Source organism: Mugil cephalus, chromosome 1 (genome assembly GCF_022458985.1).
Source record: "Mugil cephalus isolate CIBA_MC_2020 chromosome 1, CIBA_Mcephalus_1.1, whole genome shotgun sequence".
In the NCBI taxonomy this organism is placed as follows: domain Eukaryota; kingdom Metazoa; phylum Chordata; class Actinopteri; order Mugiliformes; family Mugilidae; genus Mugil; species Mugil cephalus.
In genome coordinates, this window is record NC_061770.1 from 16661916 (window position 1) to 16677496 (window position 15581).

A 15581-nucleotide genomic window follows, 5' to 3' on the forward strand; every position below is an offset into this window, starting at 1 on the left:
GTTGTGTCAAATTCAAAGTGTTTTGGTGTCAATACCGGCGATTATTTAGCTTCTTTCTTGTTTGCAGTTTGAAACAGTCAAGAAAAACAAAAAAAAAAACATGCATTCTTAAGATTTTTTTTTTTTTTTGGTTCTGTGCGGTAAATTTTCGGTGATAGGAGAAGGTGACAAAACACTGAGGTATGTGCACTACAAGGCTTTCGGTGGCTTCCTGACCTTTCCATCGTTTTCCTCACAAGCAGCCGCAACTATTTCCCCTCATTAGGCACCACCACCATTGAGAGCGTGGAGCTTGTGTGTGTGTGTGTGTGTGTGTGTGTGTGTGGGTTGTGGTTCAGGAGGGTGTCATAGTCCACTGCTGAATAGGTTGTCCACTAATTACTGTGTGTGTGTGTGTGTGTGTGTGTGTGTGTGTGTGTGTGGTCGATGGAAGTCAAGGCTATTGATTATTTTAATCCTCCTATTTGTGAGTCTGTGATCCTCGTGGCTCTGCATTCGACAGGGGAATCACTAATGGGCCTCAGCGCAGCCCGTCTCAGACCTCTCCCCGTCCAATTAACTTTCAACTGGAATCTGCCAGGAGAGAGAAGGGGAGAGAGACGGGGACTGGGCCCAGTCACGGTGCAGTGATGCCCCCACCCCTCCACCCCTCCTTTTTTTTTTTTTTTTTCCTCGTCAGGAGCAACAGATTCACCAAATCCTTTACGTCTACAATGTCATCACCTCTCTGCTCTAATTAGGTACTTTCCTTTTTGCCAATAATGTGAGAGGTTTTCGTGATTCATTCTCTTGAACGCGGGGATGACGTCTCTCCCTGTTTGATTTAGGAACTGTCCAAGTGGTTGCATTAAAAGTGACTCTATTAACTATGCGGAAATCAACACTTGGTGAGAAAATAATGACCAGCAAATCATATAATTGGGTTTTTGTGAATGCGATCCTGTGCAGCACAATACATCCAGTTACACACATATTTTTAGTATGTGTTTTTGTGTGTTATTTCATGGCAGGTTTGACAACATTTAAATTGTATTTTTTTCGCCTATTATTCCACAATAATTATTTATTATTTTTTTAGTTTTTATACAATTTAACAAAAATTGTTTTTTGTTTTTTTTGTTTGTTTTTTTAAATCTTATGAATTTAGTCATTTAATAGAAAGAAAGAAAATGGAGTTGCCAAAATCCAGTCCACTCCACTCCGTAACACCTCAGGCTCTGAGGTGTTACGTCGGCTAATTGTAAATCTTATTTAGTTTAAAAAAACGAAGACACTCAATTTGGGGATTTTTATCTTTTTATTTTAACTGGAAAGGATAATTATCCCCAAATACCCAGATGTCTTTCTTTTTATTGTCTGATTGATTTTGGTCCATGATGCTAAAAAAATTTTTTTTTTTAAATCCAGTCTTGTCAAACATGAAACCAATTTGATTTGTTAGCACAACTGATTACTATGTTGTTAGGTTTAAAACGTACACGTTGGCTGGATTTAGTAGATCCTGGGTGTATAGTAAGGTGAGGTCGATATAACCGTATTAATGTTTTCTTACACAGTGTCTTAGGACATATTGGAAATCCATGCAGTAGCAGGCGGTGGCCGGGCTCAGCCACTGTTGCTTCGATCTCGGCTGCAAGTCCGCGCAGCTGTGTCATATATCCAACTCTCCAAAGTCGGTCCGAGTGGTCACTTCAAATAAAACTGCACGAGAGTCTCCCTCTGACTGCTGAATGCACTCAACATCAGGACACAGACACAGACACGAGGGTAGGCGTAGATATTTTTAATAGCAATTGTTCACTTTTCATTGATAGGCCGTCCCACAATTACCGTCTTTACTGTCATTTGATGATACTTTGACAGGGTCTCTCAAAAATAAGGTACTAACCAGGTATGGCAGTGTAACTCTAGTAGTATGTTTTGTAATGTATTGTACAACATTTAATGTAAGTAAAACACCGAACCCGTTGCCTTTTCATTGTCCGGATCCCTTACGTTGTCTAAATATCCACTCACATACACCATAACACACCCATCCTGGCACGCACAAGCAAACACACACACATTCTCACACACACAATATTTGTCATAATGCACTTCATTGAACACGAGTCCCATCCATGAAATTATACGTTGCCTTATGATGTTTTGCTAAGTGAAATCCAGGAGAGAAGACAAACCACTTGTTTTATTCAAGTGGCCTTATTTTCAGTCCTAGTCAGCGGGGATTTAATTCATTTCAATCAATGCACTTTGAAGCATGAGAAAAGAAAATATTTTATAAGCACATGTTGCAAAAACACAGCCGTCCGATGAGAGGTCGCGGTAAAGGAGGGCGGGGGGGGCGTATTCGTAAGCACTGTTTGGTTAAAGACTGGAATACATCGAGTGTGCATTTGTCTCGGCTTTGTCGTCTCAATTAATGGCACCATCAGCGCCACATCACATGACATGGAAACAGTCAGACTTGCGGTGTTTTGTTATATTCTGGTTCTCACAATGTCAGATAATATAGAACACGTTATAATACTTTAGGTATTTAAGGTATTTTCAGAGTGGAGTTGCCATCCTCGCCTGTACTATACATATAATTAATTTCATATTTGCACACAAACGGTGTCAGTGAATCAGTGACGATTGGCTCAGTATCACACGACTGGACTTAATTCTGCTTATCTCTCATTTCCACTCCTTTTGTAATCTCACAATGTGCAGGTATGTGTGTGTGGTTGCATGCATGTCTGTGAGTGTGTGCATATTTTTGTGTGTACACTGCATCATTCGCATACTTGCATGTCTGTGTATGAGCATGTCTGTCTGTCTGTCTGTCTGTCTGTGTGTGTGTGTGTGGGGGGGGGTTCTTGTTTGTTTTTTTGTTCTAACCACTCCTCTGTCTGCGAGTGAGGATTAGATTCAGTCTGGGTAGATGAGGAAGCCGGAGAAGGTGCTGTACTTGTTTGTGTTTCCCCCGTGGACCTTCCCTCCGTCCAGCTGCACATACACCTCATCACCTACGTCCAAATGCAAGATCACACTGTTGGCGGCATAGTCGTAATTCTGATCAGCGTCCTGAGCGATGGCGCTTGCTCTTACCTGTCACCGATAGAGGACACACACAATTAGAAACATGGGCAAAACTGCGCAAACACCGTGTCACCTTCCCTACGCTTAAAACAACTGAAACCCCACTGCGGGATAAATAAAGGATTATCTTGTCCTGTCTTATCTCTGCCGCCATCACATTCTTTTCCAGGGCGGGCCTTGACGAACTATTGAGGCATTCAAATCAGACGCTCGTGAGCATTTCATCACCTGCACATTGACTCTGGTTAAACAGATGGATGGGCCCGTGACCTGTAACCCCAGCGGTGACCACAGCCACTCTGCCTCTTATCGATCGGCCGTGCATGGGACTCACAGCGTAAGACTGGAGGATGGAGATCTGATTGGGTTGTGGAGATAAGCAGACTCACTGGGGACAACAGGTAGTCTGTGGGGAGCCCGGCTTGGCCGAGAGGCAGCATCGCTATCCGAATCAGCTATTGACCTGTTGCTTATGATGCTGAGGCCGGCTCAATACACATGATATTGAGTGGCTGCGCCTAAGCTAGACAGTTTTACATTTGCATGCCGCGTGTGAGTTTGGTCTTATTGACCGAGCAGTAGTGGATCTTTACTTGTTTGTTAACACATTTAATTGGGTTTACTCAGTGCGGACATGAACGCACATGCCTGGACTGGATTTGGTTACTATTGTAACCAAATTAATTTTCAAAAGCGGGACATCAGGCACATACATGTACATTGCGGCATTATTTTCTTGAAGCTTGAAATGAGGTGGTTAATGTAAATGTATTGAAAATGTTAATCTTGCAGACTAGTGTGACTCCCTTCTTGCTGCACAGCTCTTTCAGATTCTGAACTAAACATTGTTATGTGTCCAACATATTTTAAAGCAGGGGTCTTTTCAGGCCAAGGACCCCCAGACTGATGGAGAAATTAAGTAGGGACTCCCTACCTACTATATGTTCTCTGTATTAAACTCAGCCTAGTGCTGTTTATAAATATACATTATTCTTATCACTTTGCATTCAATGTTAAGCTATTCAAATAATAATAATTAATAATATTTAATAACTAATAATTGTACAGGAGGCTTAGATTGACGGGTCTTTGCTAGTGTGGCGCTGAAAGATGACGTCTTCTGCCACCATTTATCCATTTATCAAAATGTGTTGGATTCACGTTAATGTGTATTTAAAGAAATTTAAATTTGTGAGGGAAAATTGTGGGGAAAAAATAATATATATATATATATATATATATTATAATCGACCAAAGATTTTGCGACCCTCTCCTTTAAAGTAGGGTTTTTTAGGCCAAGCACCCCCAAACTGATGAGAGATTAAATAGGGACCCCTACCTACTTCATTTTTTTTATTTCAATTGCAAGATAGATAGATAGATAGATAGATAGATAGATAGATAGATTAAATTAAAAGAAAAAGAAAATTAATAAAAGCGATCCATTTTGGCCAATGCAGCACTGTTGGCGCCTCTTCCGCACAGTGTGTAATATGCTGCCCTGTGATTGGTTTAGCAGAGACAGGGGCGTGGCCTACTGTGTACAGGAAGTTTAGATTGACAGGCGTGGCTCTGTGTGAAATGGTGGCTGTTGAGACAGCTGCTGTATGAGTGGAATTCTGATTTAAAGATAACGTCTTCTGCCTCCATTTATTCTTTTACTAAGATATGTTGGACTTGTGTTTATATCTATTTAAAAAAAAATTGTGGGGGAAACTTCAACCTCCTGTTGGAGATTTATTTTTTAAAGGGTGAAAAACTGAAGTTTTACTAAAAAATATAAAAAATAACATATATAAAAATAAATTAAAAAAGCCACCCTAAGTGGGACCTATCAGTAATTCTGGTGTAGCAGCTCCAATCATCAGACATATGTCAGCCATCAGTGGTCTTGTGTCTGACTCAGTGTCCGTCTGCGTTGGGAGCACTCAATCTGTGTCAGCAGCCAGACAAGCCACACACATCTCCATGACAGGCACGGAATATGATCTGCAACTCAACTACCATCATGTCACTCCCGTCACCGTGGCCCCTCTCTCCCCAATGAGCCTGCATCAATTTGAAAACAGTCACTCGCAGAGTAACGGAGCCTGAATTACTGTAACTAAAGAGAAATAAAAATAGGTCCTTTTCCCCCCTGCACCAATCCATTTTACCCTCCCCTGGACACGCTGTTCGCCATTTATCAGCGCTCGACTTGCGCCTGATTGCCTGGGCTATATCTGTGCGTGTCTTTAAATGAGATGCAGGACCATGGATGCTGCAGCCAACATACACCGCGTTGGTGGCCAGTGGTTGAGCACATCCCTGTCCACTCTAAACCAGATTGATTGAGGGAGCAGAGAAGTCAATCATGTGAGGGTTCACAGCTCAAAAGCCACTCTATTGTTCTCAAATACAACAGTCTTGTTTCTTACATGAGTATTTTTACGGTAATTTAGTTAGACTCTTTTTTTCTATTGGTCAATGTGGAACAATTCATTTTCTTTCTAATTCCAATTCAAATAGTTTTGTCCTTATAGCCTATTGGGTTCTATTTACTTTATAATACATTCTTATTCCCTTACCTTAAATTTTATATTTTATTTTTTGGTGGGTGTCATTGGTACACGCTGTAATATGGTTTATGTGAACCTCTTTCCAACATCAGTTCCATTTATATTTCCTAATCTTTCCCATCCTCGCGCTGTTTTCCAGAAAGTAGCTCTTGAACATTTACATCCGTTCTGCAATTCCTTTTTTTGGTTGAAATCTGAACGTCGCCAAATGATTTTCGTTCAGCTCGCGCATCCCTGCGTTATCAAGTCTGCCCCAATTAGTATAATTAAACACCGCGTTAAATCTGCAGTGAGTTTCTCGGGCCCTCCTAAGACCATCTCTCAAACAACAAAACCAATACTTTGTCGTCTGTAAAGGTTATATTGTTCTGCTTGACATGTGCAGTGACAGCCAATATCACATTTGCATCGTGGGCTGCTTCTGACAGTGATGCCCTTATTGTGACTCCCTATCGACATCAGGCATATGTCATCCTGCTCATTATTTTGGCCAAACAGCATAATGGAGGGAGATGTAGGGAGCTCTTCTCCCCCCTCAAGCCTTTTCGTATTTTAATGACTTTAATAGAAGTGCTGTTTAAACCTCCACAAAAGAGTGATATTTATTACTCAGCAGGTAGCGTTTTCCCTTTGTATGATACCATCCATTAATGCAGATACCAGACACAGAGGCATGAGGGAACCGTGGTGGGATTAGGACAGGAAGCCGACAGAGGAGACGGATACGGCTGGAGGACACAGACTGATCCGTGTGAACCAGGCAGCATACAGGGCTGATCCTGGAGTTGGAAGGTTTGTGAGCCGTGAGGCAGGGGCCCCCAGGGCTTGCCTCTGGCTGTCTCTGTCTCCGCCTAGCCCTTTCATTATAGGGCCTCCAGTAAACACGCCTGGGAGCAAAGGGCCACAAGCAAGGAGGGAGGGAAGGAGGGAGGGGGGGGGTGGTGGTGGTGGTGGTGTGAGGAGCAGCTGCGGTGTCATTTTCTATACAAGCGGAGCAGCGGCGCAAAAAAGACAGACAAGGATAGACAAAATGAAGGGCGGGGAGGGAGAAACCGAGGGCCAGAGAGTTGAGCAAGGGGGAGGGTCGGTGGGGTGGCGGGAGGGAGCCTAGAGTCACAGACTGATCAAGCGAGGCTATTTTGTGAGACCAGGGAGATGTGGCGGTATATGAAGTCTTGTTTTTATCTGTGGTGCTTTGCTCCACTGGTAATAAAACTGACAGGATTCATTCACTGTGATTTACTGACCTCTTAGAGCGGAGACAATAGAAAAGTAGCCGTTAAACTTACCTAAGGGACTCCAGCACATGGCGGGGAGGGACGAGGAGGGGTGGGAGCGAAGGTGTGGAAATAGAATATTTATTGAATAGGTTTTCCCTCTCCTTTGGGAGGCCAGGGATTACATGGCGACAAGCGACTTAAGCATTGAACCGTACCTTAGATTTCTATTACCCCCCTCCCCATTCGGCGTTATAGCCTGTGGTCTAACAGCATTAGACTGATTGACTTATCTGAACTATGGGGCGTCATCAGAGGCACATAATCACAATTTATTTAGATTTTCTTCCCGGATCTGTCTCTTCACCACAGAACAAAATTGTGCCGTGTATCCAACTCCAACTTTAATTATATTTCACTTGTAGCATATCTGTGTCTCCTTTCTGGGGAAGTTAATACAGGAACCGGTCATTATAGCAAGTGATGACATTTTAACACTACTGTGTGAAATAACTTGACCTTTAACTGAGCTATTAAAAGAGTCCATGACAGGGGAAAAAACAAGGGAGAGATTAAATGGGAGCCCAGACGCTATCTACGCATTTGTCTTCATTGCACATTGCATCAAGAATATTTTAATATTTCGAAGAGATACAGTGGAGCTTTATAGAAATGTAAATGAGTAGGTGAAGAGCTCAGCTCAGCAGCTAATGAAGGGAAATAGAGACATTCTGTCGCTTGACGTATCACCACCCTTCAGAGCATTAACCACCATTAGCATGGACCGTCTTAATAACGTTGGCTACCAATCTGGAATATTAAGTAGTATACAACTCATATTTTATGGCAGGGAATTAGGAATAGAGTGATTAAATGCTTTTATAATAGCAAAGTAGTAATTAGTGAGGACTATTAATCCTGAGCCAGACTAAATCAATGTTGAATCATCAGGTGTCTTAATGACATAATAAGGATCCATCATCATCTGACACGAGTAACCGAACGTGTGCCTTATGTTCCATAACTGTGCAAACAGCACGAGTGGCCGTTAATCAGCCGGACAAGTACGGGGCGCTGCCGCGTTGATCAAGCCTTCGCGTCACATGCTGCAATCCGGCTCGATCAATTAGAAACAGGGAGGCAGCTGAAGTGTGAACCCTGCTACTTCAGTCACAAATCCCGTGGCTCTGAAGCGACGTCACGCTGTCACGATGTGCAAAAGTTAGATTGAGGTGTGAGCAGGTAGGCTTTGCAGGGTGGGGATTTAGTGGATGTAATAGGTGCTGGATGTATGGGAATCCCATAGAAGCCTTGCCACGGTCAGCACATCCTCCTGAGATCCTGGCCAGGCTCAAGTCACATGACCAAAGCCACAGTCCAACGGTGGATTCGGTGTCCAGTTTAAACGTCATCAGCAAAGATTGTCAAAGTGGAGAAATTCACCAGATATCCCGAGAAGAAACATTTTTAACGCCGCAACTGGTGCGTCAACAGAGTTGCAGAGTTTTTACTTTTTTTTTTTTTTCACTTTCTCAGGTCGACCTTGATCACTTGTCAAGCCGAGACGTGTTGAGTGGGTGTCCATTGGTCATCGCGCCTGATCTCATTTTGGCCTTCACCACCAGCCTCCCAGATGCCTCGTCTACCAGCCCACTGTCTCCACATCTCCATTAAGTCATCTATCTTCCTCTGCTCCACCCCTGATCTTCCCATCCACTCACTTGTCTTGTTTTGCTCTCCCTCTTCAGCATGTTCCTGTCATCGTCAGGCCCCTCGTGTTTCATTCATTCTCCCTGAATCTGTCTTAGTTAAATCTGTTGGCGTGGCTGCCTAACAAACACAAGGTTGCAAATTGCCCTATCTGTTGAGCTGCAGAAGTTAGAGCACGAGCACAAAAGGAAAGGCGGACAAAACATCCAATAAAGCTTCGGCACCTACGGCTATAGTAAAACAGGCTTTGATTCTTTGGTCAGGAATGCAACCTGTCAAACACGGTGCCCATTTAGTAAACCCTATCCACCGACTAGCCTCAGGCAGAGTACCCGCCCGCCTCAGGGCTTCAATAACACCAAACATGATCAGGCTTTCTGCAGAATTTCATTCACACTCCATTTTCATCCACCAGCAGCCCTGTTAGGTGAGTGCTCTATTTAACAGGACTGTTTAAAGAGGCCACATGACGGGTGTCAGATGGACCTCAGTGAGGTTAAATAATTGAGTTGAGTGAAAAGATAATTAATGGGGAATCAATGAACAACCTGGGAAGGGGTTAGTAGAGGAAAGTATAGCGGGTGTTCGGGGGATCTAATCTAAGATGTATAAATTATTAAGCAGGCTAAAATGACTTGAATGACAATACAGGACATTAGGCAGGCAGCCTTAAACACATATTCACCTTTGTGGTCTCATGCATATACAATCAAACGAAGGAAAAATAATGAAATATCTTTTAAAATCTGGTCACAAAAATAAGTTTAAACCAGTTGGTTTTTGTGAAACTGCGGTGATACCGCATGCATGAGCGTGCACTGGCTATGTGTACGAACAGTCCTTGGTACACTTCATAACTAGAGAGCGAGGTGTGAGCGCAGAGTATTTGCATTCAGAGTCCTTGGTGAATGAATGAATGGATGAATGAATGAATGAATGCAAAATGCAACTTGAAGAATGTTTCCTGAATTTGGAGTCCTCCGATGAAATCCCCACGATTTATCCCACCTCTCCGCTCCTCTTCCTCCCATCAACCCCTCTGCCTTTAATTAGTGTCTGGGGAATGAGGGACTGGATGAGTGGACTGTCAATTTTACATTCATTATTTATTTAGCTGAGGTGTAAACTGACGGATCCGCATACTGACAGACATTTCTCCTGTGCTCTTTTGCACTCCGGTTTAGGCGTTAATCAAGCTCTGTGTATGATACTTACTAATTAGACTGTTCCATTTGGCGGCAGCGGCTGCATTCTGCCACTTGTCATTTCACCACAGCCCATGTGGGAATGCAAATATCTGTAGCTGTAATTTTAGACTGTATAGCAGGAATTCCCCTTAATGAGGAGACAGATTGCTGTTTCATTCTTTGGCTGTCATGTTGCCACCTGCTAAGTGGAATGTGCTCTGAATCTGAAGAGCTCAATGTTACAGAGGTGAACATGAGTCAATGGTGAGACGGGACGGGCGGCCGTGAGAGGCGTCTGTTGCATGACCAGGAACGCGCACACATGCAATTACGAGTGCGCTTTATTTGCATGCACAAACACATTTTTTTTATTTATTTATTTATTTTTTTTACTAACCTGCCCGTTCTTCTTCAGGTCCGCCCACATGCTGGTCCCATCGCCACCTCTCATTAGAACATGGTACGTGAAGAAATAGATGCCAGGCAGAGGGCAGGTAAACTTTCCGGTGCTGGGCTCATAGTAGTTACCTACATTGGTCACCACGTCATCAAACTTCAGTACTTCACTGCCCTCGTGCTGCTTGCGCAGCCCTGCATAAAACGCAATTTTGGGAGTGTAGGTAGAGGGAGAATATCCACCCGGGCCTGGACCTGCTGGCCCCTGTGGCCCCGGTTTGCCTGGCTCTCCTGGGGGTCCTCGTTCTCCTGGAGGCCCTTGAGGCCCTCGAATCCCAGGCTTTAATTTCTTCCCAGAGTAATCCTGGGGTGGTGGAGACACGGCTGTCAGCTCCTGGCCTGGCTGAGATGTAGCATATGAATCACACACCAACTTGCAGCTTCCCAACATTTCAAAACGGCTCCCTGAATTCCCAGTGTCTCCCCCTTTGGTTGTGTGGACCAGCAGGGGAATGGCCACCAACAGTATCAGAACCATTGCCACACCTACAGCAGCTCCAATGACACGTTTCCTGCGGCTGAGCCGTGAAGCGGCCAGCGTCAGGAAGTCCTCTTCCCCCTTGGCTGGAATCGTGCCGGCCAGGATGAAGCCTCTCAAAGAACCAGTATAAAAAGGTGAAGAAGGATTCAGTGAGGAGTGGAGGAAACTGCGTATCACTGGGTCTCGTATGAAAAAGAGAAAACAAAATGGCCGATGGCCAGGAAGGAAGCAACTGGAAGAGAAAATCCAAGAAAAATTATAAAAAAAATGTCCAGGTCACCCGAGACAAGTTCTTTTAAAGCCTGTATACCTCTCAAACGTAACACACCACACCTTTAGGGAGACGAGCACAAAAATCTGGACGTCTCAGATTTGTGGTGACACAGTACAAAAAACATCATTTAATTGATCAAGTCTGGTTTGCCTGTTTCTGACTTCTCCTGCCGTTGTGCAGTTCTGTTCAGTATTCAGCATCAAAAGGAAACCATGACAGATTTTGTGAAAGCAGACCTTATTAAGGGCGAAAGCTTATGCCGAATTCTGCTCAGGGAAGAGGGAGTGGTGCTGTTATTTGTTTGCTTGGATGAGGTATAATTTACAGTTTTGTCCAAGAAAAAAAATCTGCTTTTAAGCCCCTCTAACTGAGATCAGGATTTCACCTCACGTGGATGTATCACTTAATGTCATGGCTGTATGTGAAAGAAAAAAAAAAGTTTCTCAGAGAGCCTTTCCTGACATCATCGTATGACTCCCACTTTCATTTCCCTGTCCAAATGTGTTTTCTGGAAACCACCTCAATTTTGTGAACTTGGGTGTTACTGATCCCTCCTCTGGTTACATCCGCATCTGGAAAGGATAATAATATAAAAACAAAACAAACAAAAGCACTCAATTTATTTGAGTTTCTTTATCTATGAACACATTCTTGTAATATCACTGTCATGCACTTATATTAAAAAATGCTTAAAAGGGTATAATAATAATAGTAATAATAAAAATAATAGATATAAAAATATAAGTTTAATTTTAATTACAATAATCATTTTATGAGATAATTTATAATTTCGTTTTCTAGAGGTGAAATGTGTAAATTATAAAAAATATTGCAATTCTTTTTTAAAATGCTGCGCAAAACAAGAAGAAATACAAAGGGAAAACTCACCATTAGCTTTTTACAATCCCCAAATATTTTTTAGAGGACAAAATCTGTCAACATCTGTGTACTTCTCGTTCTAATGACTGAAGGACTTCGGACCGCTGGAGTGCCAAACGAGAGCTGGAGAGCCGAGGGGCGCGCGGGAGATGCCAAGAAAGTCATGCGAGTTTCTTAATCAGGGCGTAATCCTCTCTTCCCTTTTCCAGGTAGAAGACGACGCCTTAAAGCGCCCAACTTAAGAGGAAATGAAGCCCAGAAAACGTCCGTGTTAACACTTTTTGACGCAGTTCCCAAATGAGGAGCGCACGAAAATATGACGCTCCAATCCAGTGTCTGACCACCGTATCGCCTTTCGCAGCGTTTGTTCCATGGGCAGTCTCACTCTACACCTGTTAGATATTCTCCCACTCTCTCTCTCTCTCTCTCTCTCTCTCTCTCTCTCTCTCTCCCTTTCTTTCTCTTACACTCACTCCAGCATCTTTAATTTGTTCTTCTATAGGCTATCGCTACTTGTGCGACCAAATAAAAGAAAAAAAAATGCTTATATAACTTCACACAACATTAATTCTGTATTTTATAATTTATTTGTAAATGATCATGTTTTTATGCTGTTCTCGATGCAGTGCATTTATTTCACAGACGGACCACACTGCATTAATTCCTGGTCTCCGTGTCTTGTTAGACCAACGTTCACCTGTTGTTAGAGGCAAACTCTTTGCAAGCAAAATGTTTGATAAAGCCTCACAGAACAAAGGCAGATGTTTTCATCTTCTGTGCGCCAGGCAAGCAAGCACAGAGGAGAGTGACTAAGTAAAAGCTGCCTCGGCTTGATGTGTGAGGAATGGAGAGGAGACTCTAAATGTTCCCCAGACCATTGTCGGTATGTGTGACTCGCATCCCACAGCTATAAAGCCTCATTAGTGAGACACCCTGCCCCAGACATTGTGCTGCTCTTTTTCCTTTACCTAAAACTGCACACATACACATGCGGTGTGTGCACGCTGTGTACACACACACACACGCAGGCGTGCACACGCAGACATATGCAGGAATACAGGAGTTTTTACACCATTAGTAATGAAAGGCCGTGTTTGTATTCTCGTATTGGCACCACATTAATCACTGATCACATTTCATTTCAGAAACGTCTCGTAGTTTATGTCATCATTTCCTTGGAGTCTTGTGTCACCTGTGTGACAGGCACAATCGCAGATCTGCGGGCTTAAAGTTTAATGGCTGAAGCAGTGGCAGCAGGGGGAATAGGTCCACATACACTATTGATGGCTCCCTTTTCATCAACCACCGCCTACCCCCGACCTCCCCTCTCCTCACATATGATGACCACTGTCTGGTAATGTAAGGATCATCCCGCCTGATCCCCCGCGGACACAGAGGGGTGGGTAATTGCCACGTTTTAAGTTGGTTTTCCAAGGGAGGATTCCCAGGATTCAGCGGAAAATTGAGATGGAGGACTTGGAAGGTTTGGGGGAAGCGGGCACCTGTGATATTTCCGCTGGGAAACATTGGTATAGCTTTGCAGCGCAGGGAGCAGGTAAATGCTGTGTCAGTCCCACTCGGCAGGTCAGCCGTCTGGCCCCCTAGAACGGTGCTCAGAGGTCCTGAGCAGCATGGGGCAGATAATCATTGCCAGCAGTCAGAGGCAATATGCTCAGGATTGGATTTTTAAAGCCTGTTAAAATATTACTGAGGTGATTAATATTGAAATATGCGCATGTCTTTCAGCTGTCTGTCTCCCTTTCTCCCTATTATCTTCTTGCCTGGTCTCCCTTTAGTATTCACACTAACCTAAAATTTCAATATTGTGCATTATGTTGATGAAATGTGTCTCCGCTTTTTGCATTGCAATTGCTCTATCATACTACTTCACTGCGACTCACATAGACTCGGCTGTCACCAATAGCAAAAAAAAAAAAAAAAAAGGAGCTATAGGAGAATAGGTGCTGGGCTTTTTGAGTTATTAGTTTGTTTAATAATTAATTTTCCTATATTATGATACACCGAGAATAAATCTCTGTCTTTTGTGCACACAGCTGCATAATTCCAGCTCTAGCTGTTCAGTGTAAACAAGTTAGTGAGGAGCAGAAACTTATTTATGGCCACATTACTCATGTTATATTTCTGTGCCGCGGCGTCGTATTTGTCTGCACGCTTTCCTAAAGACATACTAATTCTTCAGTTCAGCCATCCACAGCAACATTTAAATAACTCAACTTTTAAACAAACCCAAACCTTTTCTTTTCTTTTTTTTTTCTTCTTGCAAGCAGAGTCGTAACCCAGCCGCCTCGGTGATATGTGCCTCGTATTACGCACAGGTGTGTGCGACATATTGTGTTTTTGCTTTGAGATCGTAGAACCATCACGCTAGTCACACCAGCGCATGGAGTGGAGACAACACACTGGTTCTGACGTGTGTGTGATGACATGTTGTCCCTGTGCGGCACGTAGCTGCTGGAGGGCCGTCACTCCCGGGGGGACCGCCGCTCACGCTGTCCACCGTTACCGCTGACAGGCATCCAGCTATCAAGCGGCCATTCTTCCCTATGTAGATTACACTCTTGTAAATCAATGTAGAGGTCATTAGGGATATAAAAGGTGGTTTGGGACAAGTCTAAAGGAGTTGGGGGGGAAGGATGTGAGGGAGGGACATCCACAGAGCTGCAGTGTGAAGAGTTAAATGAATGTTGATCACTAATAGACGCCTGATGCCTACGTCTGGAAATGAAAGCCTAAAAGAAAAAGATATAGATGCTTTGCTGTAGTTTTTCTTGCCGAGGCAATTCACAGAACAATATGATGCATGTTTAATCCAGCCACTCAGTGCACACATCACATTCTTTCCGTGCTCTGACGCAAAAATGCATTATTTTCTTTTTTACTTGCTCGAGCATGTGTGTGTTTACTGCGCCTTAGCCTTGTAGGCGGAGGACATGGATGTGGATATGTCTACATCCTGGCGCTGTGCTGTTTCATTAGGCTCTGATTATGGGGCCTGATTCAGAGTGACAGTGTGCAGATTGAGTTGCACAGCCACCCTAATTCTCTCTATTAATAACAACCCTCCACACTGTCGTCCTGAACCACATTTATTAATCACAATTTGTCATCTGTCCGATGCTCCACCCTCTCCTTCTCCCTTTCTCCTACCCTTCCCCTCTTCAGTTGTGTTCTCCTATCTCCCTCCTTCCTCCCCTCCCTCCATCCCAGCACGACCAGTTATCCCCTTGCACCTCTCCACCTCCACCTCCCCCCCACACACGGCACCAGCCCCAACCGCCCTCAGCTCAGAGACATGGCCCAGCATACAGAGGGATGTTCTCACTCTCCTCACACACACACACACACACAACGGACTCACACACTCCCGCTCACTTTAACCGCTCTCTGCTCTCTGGAAGGACTCTGATTAATCAAAAGCTCTCCAGCTTTAATTGGCCAAATATCAGTTAACAACTTGGGTTGTGTGACCTGTTTTGGTAACAGTCTACTGAAGATTATAATAAATTACAATAAACAAACTTCAATTTTGCAATTACACGTAGTTATGATGCACATTGCTGGCCTTCCAAGCACTGTATAGCGCAATACATCATTATAGGATGTTCAACCATCCACTAAGATAGCAGGCAATGGGCTTTTGGAGAGCATTGATTCGTTTTTAGCATTAATCCCGGCGATGTGGAATTTTTATGTACATAAATGCTGGCATTTAAT

At 43.6% G+C, this 15581-nt stretch overlaps 1 protein-coding gene across 1 annotated transcript; it reads right to left on the reverse strand.

Moving 5' to 3' along the window:
- Window positions 1-1768: 1768 nt before the first annotated feature.
- Window positions 1769-10969, reverse strand: c1ql4a (complement component 1, q subcomponent-like 4). The gene is made up of 2 exons (XM_047578381.1): window positions 10154-10969; window positions 1769-3093 (listed from the first exon to the last, which is right to left on the reverse strand). The coding sequence occupies exons 1-2, from the start codon at window positions 10688-10690 to the stop codon at window positions 2914-2916; spliced, it is 717 nt and encodes a 238-aa protein (XP_047434337.1). The 5' UTR covers window positions 10691-10969; the 3' UTR covers window positions 1769-2913.
- Between the last annotated feature and the right edge of the window lie 4612 nt (window positions 10970-15581).